General features: G+C 45.9%; 1 protein-coding gene and 1 non-coding gene across 2 annotated transcripts in view; one reads left to right on the top strand and one right to left on the bottom strand.

Annotated features, from left to right (window-relative positions):
• Nucleotides 1-9153, bottom strand: part of LOC144101186 (uncharacterized) — a 38320-nt gene extending 29167 nt beyond the window's left edge. The window contains exons 1-3 of the mRNA XM_077634246.1: nt 9017-9153; nt 8786-8898; nt 43-187 (exon numbers count right to left, since the gene is read on the bottom strand). Coding sequence (XP_077490372.1) covers nt 43-187; nt 8786-8898; nt 9017-9054 — 296 coding nt within the window. The 5' untranslated portion in view covers nt 9055-9153. The remainder of the gene's footprint in view (nt 1-42; nt 188-8785; nt 8899-9016) is intronic.
• Nucleotides 5597-5670, top strand: TRNAS-UGA (transfer RNA serine (anticodon UGA)). Its single transcript has one exon. It is a non-coding gene; the product is annotated as a tRNA-Ser (tRNA).
• Nucleotides 9154-11338: the final 2185 nt, after the last annotated feature.

Below are 11338 nucleotides of genomic sequence, written 5' to 3' on the forward strand. Positions count from 1 at the left end.
TCCTAATAACAACCATCTGTAATTAAATCCTGCTTTTCTTACGTGCAAGCGGGCTGTTCCAGCATTGCATCGCCTTGCTTAAATCCAAAGGAAGTCGGCAGATCCATGGCCGCTTCATTCAGGCACCTGCGGGCTTCGTCTTCGTGGCACTGCGGCTCTTCGTGGCGACCAGGCTCGGGCTGGGGCGCTGCGGAAAGGGAGAAAATCTGAGTCCCCACTCAGACTCTGGGAACCGACCGCACCCGTCTCTAGACCCACCACCACCGCGGTGCACGGCTCAGTGGCCTCGGCGTCCTGGTACTCACAACGAGGTTGCCAGCGTCATACTCGACTGTACTAACGGCCACGTTTTGGAGGGGGAAAAGGCGAAAATGGCCGTACAACACTTTTTTTTCTTCTTGTGTGTGTTGTGGGTTAAATAATTCCCGGTGGTCAACTAGTATTATTCGGCAGCCGCTAAGCTTTTTTATCTTTCTTCGAATCGCTCTAATCTTCATGGGGGTTGTCTAAAAGCTGTGAAGAGGAAACTAGGCACACGTAAAAACCAGATGTATGCGTTAAGAGACAAGGAGGGCAATGTCATTAGCAAAATGGATAAGATAGTTAAAGTAGCCGAAGAATTCTACACAAATCTGCATAGTAGGCAATGTAATCATAGCGTTAATGAGAGAGACAATAGGGCAGAGCGTTGCGTCATCCCGCCAGTAACGAAAGAGAGGAAGTAAACAAAGGCTTAGCAGCATTGGAAAGGGGAAAAGCAGCTGGTAAGAATCAGGTAACAGCAGATCTGTTGATGGATTGAGGGGAGATCGTGCTGGAAAAATTAGCCACCCTGCATACGCACTGCGTAATGACCTCGACTTTACCAGAAGCTTGGAAGAATGCAAACATTATCTGAATTCATAAGAAGGGAGACACCGTGGACTTGAAAAGTTACAGACCGATCAGCTTACTATCTGCTGCCTACAAGGGGTTTACTAAGGTAATCGCTAATAGAGTCAGGGCAACCTTATACTTTAATCAACCAAGTGATCAGGCAGGCTCTCGTAAACGATATTCCACAATAGATCATATTCACACTATTTATCTGGTGATAGAAAAATGCGCAGAATATAACCAACCTCTATATATAGCCTTCATTGATTACGAGAAAGCATTCCACTCAGTGGAAACCTCAGCAGTCGTACAGGCCTTTCGTAATCAGGATGTAGAAGAGCCTTATGTCAAAATATTCGAAGATTATATATATATATATATATGAAGGGAGCCAACAGTCACCGAAACCAAGGTGCATAGGGGAACGTTAATTTTTTTTTTAATGTGTTATGCTTATCAGTAGGGTAATAATTCTTAGATTAATAAATCGCTTAAAGAAAATTACTTATAAAGCAGCAGAAAAAACAACCATGCCGCCGGTGGGATCCGAACCCACGACCTCCGAATATCGCGTCCGGTGCTCTTACCAACTGAGCTACGGCGACGGCTGTCCAATCTGCTGCTCTCGTGGGTATTTATGTTTACTGGGTGTAAGCGAGCCTTGAGAGTGTTCACCAGCGCCACCCTCGACCACAGCGGCGGACGTAGCACGTCCTGTAATACCGCGAGCGTGACGTAGAACGTCATCTAACGGCGAGGGCGGAAACTGTGCGAGAGCCCTCTTATACTACCTTTGGCACTAAGACTGCCAGAACCGAGACCCTCGTTAAGCTATCAGCAGACAAGTTAAAGGAAATGAGGGGCCCGTTTGACAAATTTATGAAGGGAGCCAACAGTCACCGAAACCAAGGTGCATAGGGGAACGTTAATTTTTTTTTAATGTGTTATGCTTATCAGTAGGGTAATAATTCTTAGATTAATAAATCGCTTAAAGAAAATTACTTATAAAGCAGCAGAAAAAACAACCATGCCGCCGGTGGGATCCGAACCCACGACCTCCGAATATCGCGTCCGGTGCTCTTACCAACTGAGCTACGGCGACAGCTGTCCAATCTGCTGCTCTCGTGGGTATTTATGTTTACTGGGTGTAAGCGAGCCTTGAGAGTGTTCACCAGCGCCACCCTCGACCACAGCGGCGCACGTAGCACGTCCTGTAATACCGCGAGCGTGACGTAGAACGTCATCTAACGGCGAGGGCGGAAACTGTGCGAGAGCCCTCTTATACTACCTTTGGCACTAAGACTGCCAGAACCGAGACCCTCGTTAAGCTATCAGCAGACAAGTTAAAGGAAATGAGGGGCCCGTTTGACAAATTTATGAAGGGAGCCAACAGTCACCGAAACCAAGGTGCATAGGGGAACGTTAATTTTTTTTTTAATGTGTTATGCTTATCAGTAGGGTAATAATTCTTAGATTAATAAATCGCTTAAAGAAAATTACTTATAAAGCAGCAGAAAAAACAACCATGCCGTTAGATGACGTTCTACGTCACGCTCGCGGTATTACAGGACGTGCTACGTCCGCCGCTGTGGTCGAGGGTGGCGCTGGTGAACACTCTCAAGGATGTGGAAAATGGAGTAATTAATCTTTTAAAAGATGTATATAGAGGTAACAGAGTGCTCATAAAATGGGAAAAAAATGTATCAGGGCCTGTAGAGATACAGCGGGGGCTTAGACAAGGATGTCCTCTGTCCCCTTTGTTGTTCATGTTGTACCTGCAAGGTTTGGAGGCCAAGCTAGAGGGGAGCGGACTAGGTTTCAACCTATCTTTTTTCAAGCAAGGGGAATTGATTAAACAGACATTACCGGGACTAATATATGCGGACGATATAGTGATAATGGCTGACAACAAGGAAGACCTGCAGAAGTTGTTAGACATATGCAGTACAGAGGGAGATAGATTAGGCTTCAAGTATAGTAAGGAAAAATCTGCAGTCATGACATTTAATGAAGAGGGCGGCGAGCATAGAATACAGGAGTTCGTGCTAAAGGTAGTGAATGAGTACAAGTATCTTGGGGTGTGGATAAATAACAGTGTTGAGTATCTGACAGAGCATGAAAAATATGTAATGAATAAAGCTAGTAGGAATGCAGCTGTCATGAAAAATAGGGCACTGTGGAATTACAATAGGTATGAGGTGGTAAGAGGGATCTGGAAAGGGGTGATGGTCCCTAGCCTGACCTTCGGGAATGCGGTCCTGTGTATGAGGCCAGATGTTCAAGCAAGGCTGGAAATTAGGCAACGGGGAGTAGGGAGGTTAGCTTTGGGAGCACATGGCAATACACCAAATCAGGGGGTACAGGGTGATATGGGATGGGCGTCTTTCGAGAGCAGAGAGGCTAGCAGTAAGATAGCATTTGAGGAACGATTGAGAAGGATGGAGGAAAAGCGGTGGGCTAGGAAAGTTTTCAGATACCTGTATATAAAGAATGTTGACACGAAATGGAGAAAGCGAACTAGAAAATTGACAAGCAAATATCTGGACAGCAGTAAGGGGGCAAATCAGCAATTATCGGTTAAGAAAAAGGTTAAAGGAACAGAGAGAGCTTTGTGGAAAACAGGGATGCTGAAGAAATCGGCACTAGAAACATACCGGACCTTTAAACAGGAAATTGTCAAAGAAAATATCTATGATAATTGTAGGGGAAGTTCTTTGTTGTTTGAGGCCAGGACTGGAGTTTTGCGGACTAAGAAGTATAGAGTCAGGTACCAGGAGATTGGCACTTTGTGCGTTGCGTGCGGAGAGGAGGAGGAAACGGCTGAACACTTGATACTTTTCTGTAAAGGGCTTCACCCTACAGTGGAAGGCAGCGGGGCTGACTTACCCAAGGCATTGGGGTTTAGGGATAGTGAAGGGAAAGTGGATTTTAAGAGGTTAGAAGTAACCAAGCGAAGGTTATCTGATTGGTGGCTAAAAGCAAGACAGGAGTAAAATTTCACAAGACATGGCTAGGTGGCTTGAGCCACCGCCCGATGTAAAGGGTTCAGCCGTATCCATCCATCCATCCATCCAGGCTCGCTTACACCCAGTAAACATAAATACCCACGAGAGCAGCAGATTGGACAGCCGTCGCCGTAGCTCAGTTGGTAAGAGCACCGGACGCGATATTCGGAGGTCGTGGGTTCGGATCCCACCGGCGGCATGGTTGTTTTTTCTGCTGCTTTATAAGTAATTTTCTTTAAGCGATTTATTAATCTAAGAATTATTACCCTACTGATAAGCATAACACATTAAAAAAAAATTAACGTTCCCCTATGCACCTTGGTTTCGGTGACTGTTGGCTCCCTTCATAAATTTGTCAAACGGGCCCCTCATTTCCTTTAACTTGTCTGCTGATAGCTTAAGGAGGGTCTCGGTTCTGGCAGTCTTAGTGCCAAAGGTAGTATAAGAGGGCTCTCGCACAGTTTCCGCCCTCGCCGTTAGATGACGTTCTACGTCACGCTCGCGGTATTACAGGACGTGCTACGTCCGCCGCTGTGGTCGAGGGTGGCGCTGGTGAACACTCTCAAGGCTCGCTTACACCCAGTAAACATAAATACCCACGAGAGCAGCAGATTGGACAGCCGTCGCCGTAGCTCAGTTGGTAAGAGCACCGGACGCGATATTCGGAGGTCGTGGGTTCGGATCCCACCGGCGGCATGGTTGTTTTTTCTGCTGCTTTATAAGTAATTTTCTTTAAGCGATTTATTAATCTAAGAATTATTACCCTACTGATAAGCATAACACATTAAAAAAAAATTAACATTCCCCTATGCACCTTGGTTTCGGTGACTGTTGGCTCCCTTCATAAATTTGTCAAACGGGCCCCTCATTTCCTTTAACTTGTCTGCTGATATATATATATATATATATATATATATATATATATATATATATATATATATATATATATATATATATATATATATATATATAGACAAGTTAAAGGAAATGAGGGGCCCGTTTGACAAATTTATGAAGGGAGCCAACAGTCACCGAAACCAAGGTGCATAGGGGAACGTTAACTTTTTTAAGTGTGTTATGCTTATCAGTGCGATAATAATACTTAGATTAATAAATCGCTTAAAGAAAATTACTTATAAAGCAGCAGAAAAAACAACCATGCCGCCGGTGGGATCCGAACCCACGACCTCAGAATATCGCGTCCGGTGCTCTTACCAACTGAGCTACGGCGACGGCTGCCCAAACTGCTGATCTTGTGGGTATTTATGTTTACTGGGTGTAAGCGAGCCTTGAGAGTGTTCACCAGCGCCACCCTCTACCATATCGGCGGACGTAGCACGTCCTGTAATACCGCGAGCGTGACGTAGAACGTCATCTAACGGCGAGGGCGGAAACTGTGTGAGAGCCCTCTTATGCTACCTATGGCATCAAGACTGCCAGAACCAGAACCGAGCAGACAAGTTAAAGGAAATGACGGGCCCGTTTATGAAGGGAGCCAACAGTCACCGAAATCAAGGTGCATAGGGGAACGTTAACTTTTTTTTTAGTGTGTTATGCTTATCAGTGGGATAATAATACTTACATTAATAAATCGCTTAAAGAAAATTACTTATAAAGCAGCAGAAAAAACAACAGGGTGGCGCTGGTGAACACTCTCAAGGCTCGCTTACACCCAGTAAACATAAATACCCACAAGAGCAGCAGATTGGACAGCCGTCGCCGTAGCTCAGTTGGTAAGAGCACCGGACGTGATATTCGGAGGTCGTGGGTTCGTATCCCACCGGCGGCATGGTTGTTTTTTCTGCTGCTTTATAAGTAATTTTCTTTAGGCGATTTATTAATCTAAGTATTATTATACCACTGATAAGCATAACACACTAAAAAAATGTTAACGTTCTCCTATGCACCTTGGTTTCGGTGACTGTTGGCTCCCTTCATAAATATATATATATATATATATATATATATATATATATATATATATATATATATATATATATATATATATATATATATATATATATATATATATATATATATATATATATATATATAGCGCCAGGCAAGGAGACACAATCTCGTGAATGCTATTCACCGCCTGTTTACAGGAGGTATTCCGAGGCATGAATTGGGAACAGTTGGGAATAAGAGTAAATGGAGAATACCGATATAATCTGCGATTCGCTGATGACATTGCCGTGCTGAGGCACTCATGAGGTGAACTGAAAATCATGATCAGTGAGTTAGACAGGCAGAGCAGAATGCTGGGTCTAAAAATTAACATGCAGAACACCTAGGTAATGTTCGAAAGCCTAGCTAGGGAACAGCAGTTCACAATTCGCAGCGAGAGCCTGGAAGTGGTAAAGGAATACTTAGGGCAGGTAGTGACAGCTGATCCGGATCATGAGAGGGAAATAACTAGAAGGATAAGAATGCGGTGGAGCGCATACGGAAGGTTCTTTCAAATCATGGATGGCAGTTTACCAATTTCCCTCAAGGGAAAAGTGCACAACAGCTGTATCTTATCGACACACACCTACGGGGCAGAAACTTGGAGTCTAACAAAAAGAGTTCAGCTAAGTTAAGGACAACGCAGCGAGCTATGGAAAGAAAAATGGTAGGTGCAACGTTAAGAGACCGAAAGCGAGCAGAGTGGGTGAGAAACAAAGTCAGGTTAATGACATCCTAGTCGAAATCAAGGGAAAGAAATGGGCATGGGCAGGGCATGCAATGCGAAGGCAAGGTAACCGCTGGTTGTTAATGGTAACGAAGTGGATTCCAAGAGAAAGTAAGCGTAGTAAGGGGTGGCAAAGATTAGGTTGGCAGATGAGATTAAAAAGTTTGCAGTCATAGGGTGGAAGCAGCTGGCAAAGGACAGGGTTAATTGGAGATGCATGGGAGAGGCCTCTGCCCTGCAGTGGGTGTAGTAAGGATGATGATGATGATGAATTTTCACCTCCCCTGTCAGGCACACATTCATAATATTTCTGCGTTGGCCAAGCAATCAAATCCTCACTTGAGTTAAATCGCTTGAAAAACGAACCGTATTCAGTATCACTTGTATCACCTGTACGCGGCCACGGTAGTTAGCGAATCTGTTACTGCTTGGAACTCTGTGACTGTGCCGAGGAAATGTCGATCATGCAGTAAAAACAAAAGGATGGGCGCGGCTGGCAAGATAGTTCGAAATCAATTGCTGAGCTATAGTTGGGACTTCACTCCTTGTATTCACACAGCGCGACAACGAACACGGACAACAGGGAGACACCACACAGCGTGGACTTTAACTACGTTTATTACGGCGCGCAGCTCATACATACCGGGTGTCTCACCTAGGATGTTCTGCAATTTTTAAAAATAGCTTTTTTTTTTTTTGTAAGCGCGCTTTTTTCGAAACAGCATTATCAGCGGTGCAGCGTATGAGAACACAGCTAAGACATGCTAACTTGTAGGCTGGTTAATTAATATTGAGTAGTTAACTTCTTAACTATTTATGTTGTTCTCCGTATTTACTGAGAGGCGTGTAGACCACCGTCGGCAACAAAGATACCAGTGCTTATAATTTCGAAAATGCAGTTACCCTCGGCGCTGCGGCCGAACAACTTTCGGATATTGTATTTCGACGAGTTACGTGCACCGTAGGGGTTTCTTTTTCTGCAAGCTTCTCGTAGGCGCACGTGTTTAGGCTCTATGTAGCCAACGTTGTTGGCTCACAGCGCCAAGGGCAACTGCGTTTTCGAAATTCTAGAAACTTATATAAAAATTACTTACGAGGGGTTAAACGCCTCTCTAGAAAAGAAAAGGAATACTAACAGTAATGCTAAAAAGTTAACTTCTCAGTATTTGCTAACCAGCCTACTTGTTAGCGCACCTTGCTGTATTCCGATGCGCTACACCGCTCAGAATGCTTTTCCGAAAAAAACTCCTTTCTAACTCAAAAAGCATTTTTACAAATTGCAGGACATCTTAGATGAAGCACCCGGTATGAACAGTTCAACGTGCACGCCATGCAAATGAACACGATGCGTCACGTACTTGGCATCATGTACTTTATTGCTACACGACAAATACTAAAAACACAGAGCGGGATGAATCAGACGTTTTTGTTAGTTCTTCAGTGCAATGACCCAAAGTAGTTGAGCCATAACGGTGGGGGTAGTCGCGTTTTCGAAATTCTAAAAACTGATATGGCTGTTACTAACTTACTAACGGCCGGCTACAAATCTATGATTGCAGTGAGGTACCTATCGGTGATAGTTAGAATGTTAACTATTAGAATTTAGTCCATCACTCCACCAGTCAGCACGATTCGCCTGTTTTTTGACGTCCGTTAACACTGGTATGTCTAGGCCTCAAAAAGCTTCTCTTTATCCCAAAAACACTGCATTTAAAAATTAAGGGCCGGCTTAAATGAAACATCTGGCATATACAGGTCACCGGAATTTTCTGCTGACAGGGCACGTTGTGGAGCTTTTGTAGCACGCATTATAACGCTTAAGCTGCGGTGGGCTGGGGATGGTTCTCACTCAACCTATAGAGATTCGAGGTAATGCAAAACAAGCCTCACAGCGCGGACCAGAAGCGTACCTGATGACCTGTAAATCTTTGACGAATGGTGCGCGTGCCTCGTAAGTACGTCAAGAATCATTGCATTGTCCCCGTCTGCATGGTGACCGCTAGACACAAATGGAGATAGCGGAGAGCGCGCGGGCTACCATCCACAATTCGCTCTTTGAGGCGCTACTGTCTTAAGCTGGCTCCGAGATTAGTTCGCCGTCTACTCTTGACGACACGGCCATCGACTTTCTTAGCCTCTTTCTTCATGCACGGAGTGAAAGACTGCATAAAAAGACCTGCATCAGGCCTTTACTGGTCGCGCGCCCCGGACACAGCACCGCCTTTACCTGGTGTAGTCGGTGCTTGCTGCAGGCATCCAAGGAGGTCCATGCCAGTCTCCAGCTGTTCAGTTTGGAGGTGTTGCTGCGCTACGCACTCGCCAAAGAGCTTCTTCACCGTCCTGCGCGAGCAAGGATGAGAGAGAGGTGGTTTCGGAACCACTGATGGGCAATGTCCGCCAGGTAGAAGATGACAGACGACAGTTTAACGGGGTCGTGCCACTTATTATAGCGGCTCACGCGGTCATATGTGGAGAGCTAGTCGTCGACGTCCTCATCGGCGTGGCCGCGGTAGAGAGGGGGGTCAGCGTTACCGAGTGGTACCGGAACAGATGATGTTAGCCGGAAGGATGGGTGTGGCCTGGCTGGGTTCATCAGGAATAGCGGGCGGCGGCGGCGGCAAGGGTCTGTTACCAAGTTCCTGAATGGGGATCCAGTCACCCCGCACCTCCACCAAATGTAAGGGGGCTCGGGAGTTCTGTGCGAAGAACAGAAGGCAGCGGCAAGGCGATGATCAAGGCGGCGTCAGCGCGACGTCCAGTTAGTTCAAAAGTCAGTTCCGCAGGCAGCGGAGACAAGGTGAGCGGGGGAGCGAGCCCTCCCAAATCGCTAGTTCCGCACTCGGGCAAAACAACAAAAATCTCAACAACATGCAGGCAAACTTTGATAGAATCATAAAAGAAAACAAAGTGTTAAAACGAGAGTTAGAACTCAGCCGTGAGGAGACGCGCCAGCTTAGGAAAAGAATTGACTACCTAATCAGGGAGCTGCAATGTCAAAGGCAGGCAGGGTGTTCGCCCGTCAGGTCGCCGCCGCCGCCGGCCGAGCAGCCCGCACAACAGCAACATTCAGAAATGCAGAGCTTTAAAGATGAAGTACGCTAACTTCATGGCAGCCATACAAACTCAAATGCAGCAGATGCAGCAGAAGGCAGCACTGCAAGATCAGAGCTTCAGAAATTATGTTAAGAGCCAAGACACCCAGAAAACCATTAATGATGCCAGAGATAGGCTATATAACGAAAGAAGATTTGGACAAGAAAACCAAGGGACAAACGCTAGTAACCCAGCAACATGGCAGGACAAAACCAAATATATGTTTTGGCAATGGAACTGCAGGTACTTCAGGAGCAACCAAGGACTTCTGCAGCAGTTCATTTACACCAAAAACATACCACCAGATATAATCATGCTTCAAGGAACTAATTGCACACCCACGTTGCGGGGATATAAGTGCCAGGAGAGCGGACGAACCGCAACCCTCGTAAGCAACAAAATTGTAGCCATAGCCCATGACATGATCGAGGATACACAGATTGAACACGCAATAACAAAAGTTATAGCTAAAAAGAAAAGCTAGGAGTACCTTCATAGTAAACTTATATAGTCTCCCAAGTCAAAAGAAAGCGTACTTTATAAAGCTCTTCGCCGGGGCCAGCAGGCTTGCCGGGCAGAATACCCTTATTATAGCGGGAGACTTTAACGCTAAGAGCCCGAGCTGGGGCTACCACAAAGACGACAAGAAGGGTCGTAATATCTGCGTAGCTGCAGAAAGCATCAGATGCGAGCTCCTCACAGACGAAAATCAACCAACTATGCAGGGTAAAAGCGTCAGCCCAGACACGTGTCCCGACCTAATCCTTGTCAAAGGAGGAAAACAAGCGGAATGGGAGAATCTGCTAGAAAACCTTGGCAGCGACCATCACATCATAAGAATAAGCACCACCGCAGATAACGTCAAGAGAAAAATTCGCACGGCCCGCCTCACGGACTGGGACGCCTTTAGGCACCACTGCCGGCAACTAGAGGGCAACATCACCTCGATAGGAGAGTGGTGCCAACAACTTAAACAAATACCGGAAAAGTATACCAAGAAGGAAGATCGTACAGAAGAAGCACCAGAGGTGGACAAGTGGCTACTAAGGCTATGGGAGGCAAGACGCGGTCTTATTAAGAGGTGGAAGAAACAGAAATTTAATAGGAAGCTAAAGAAGAAGATAGCCGGGGTAACATCCCAAGCGGAAGAGTACGCAACACACTTAGCCAGGCAAGGGTGCCAATAGTTCAGCACTTCGCTGAATGGAACACTCAGCACGGCTAAAACGTGGCGGATTCTAAAGGCTCCCATGGATCCTTCCAAGACTAAAACAGAGAGCGGAAATGCCATACAGAGACTAGTGCACCAATATCAAGGAACAGACGAGCAGCTCCTGGATGAAGTCAGAACCAAATGCTACGGCACAGATGAGCCCAAGGGCTGCGAAGGAAACTACCTTGGAGAAGAAAATCCAGATATGGACAAGCCCATCACCAGAAAGGAAGTCACCGCGGCAATGAGAGCCATTACGAAAAACACAGCGGCAGGATCAGATAGAATTGAAACTCTCTCATAAGAAATTTAAGCGACGAAGCAGTGGACCAGTTGACGGCCTACCTAAACAGACTATGGGAAGAAGGAAAGATACCAGCTGAGTGGTAGCATGCCGTAGTAGTCATGATCCCCAAACCAGGCAAGAAGCTGCAGATCGAGAACCTCAGACCAATTTCCCTCACTTCTTGCCTG

The sequence above is a fragment of the Amblyomma americanum genome, chromosome 1 (assembly GCF_052857255.1).
Source record: "Amblyomma americanum isolate KBUSLIRL-KWMA chromosome 1, ASM5285725v1, whole genome shotgun sequence".
Classification (NCBI taxonomy): Eukaryota; Metazoa; Arthropoda; class Arachnida; order Ixodida; family Ixodidae; genus Amblyomma; species Amblyomma americanum.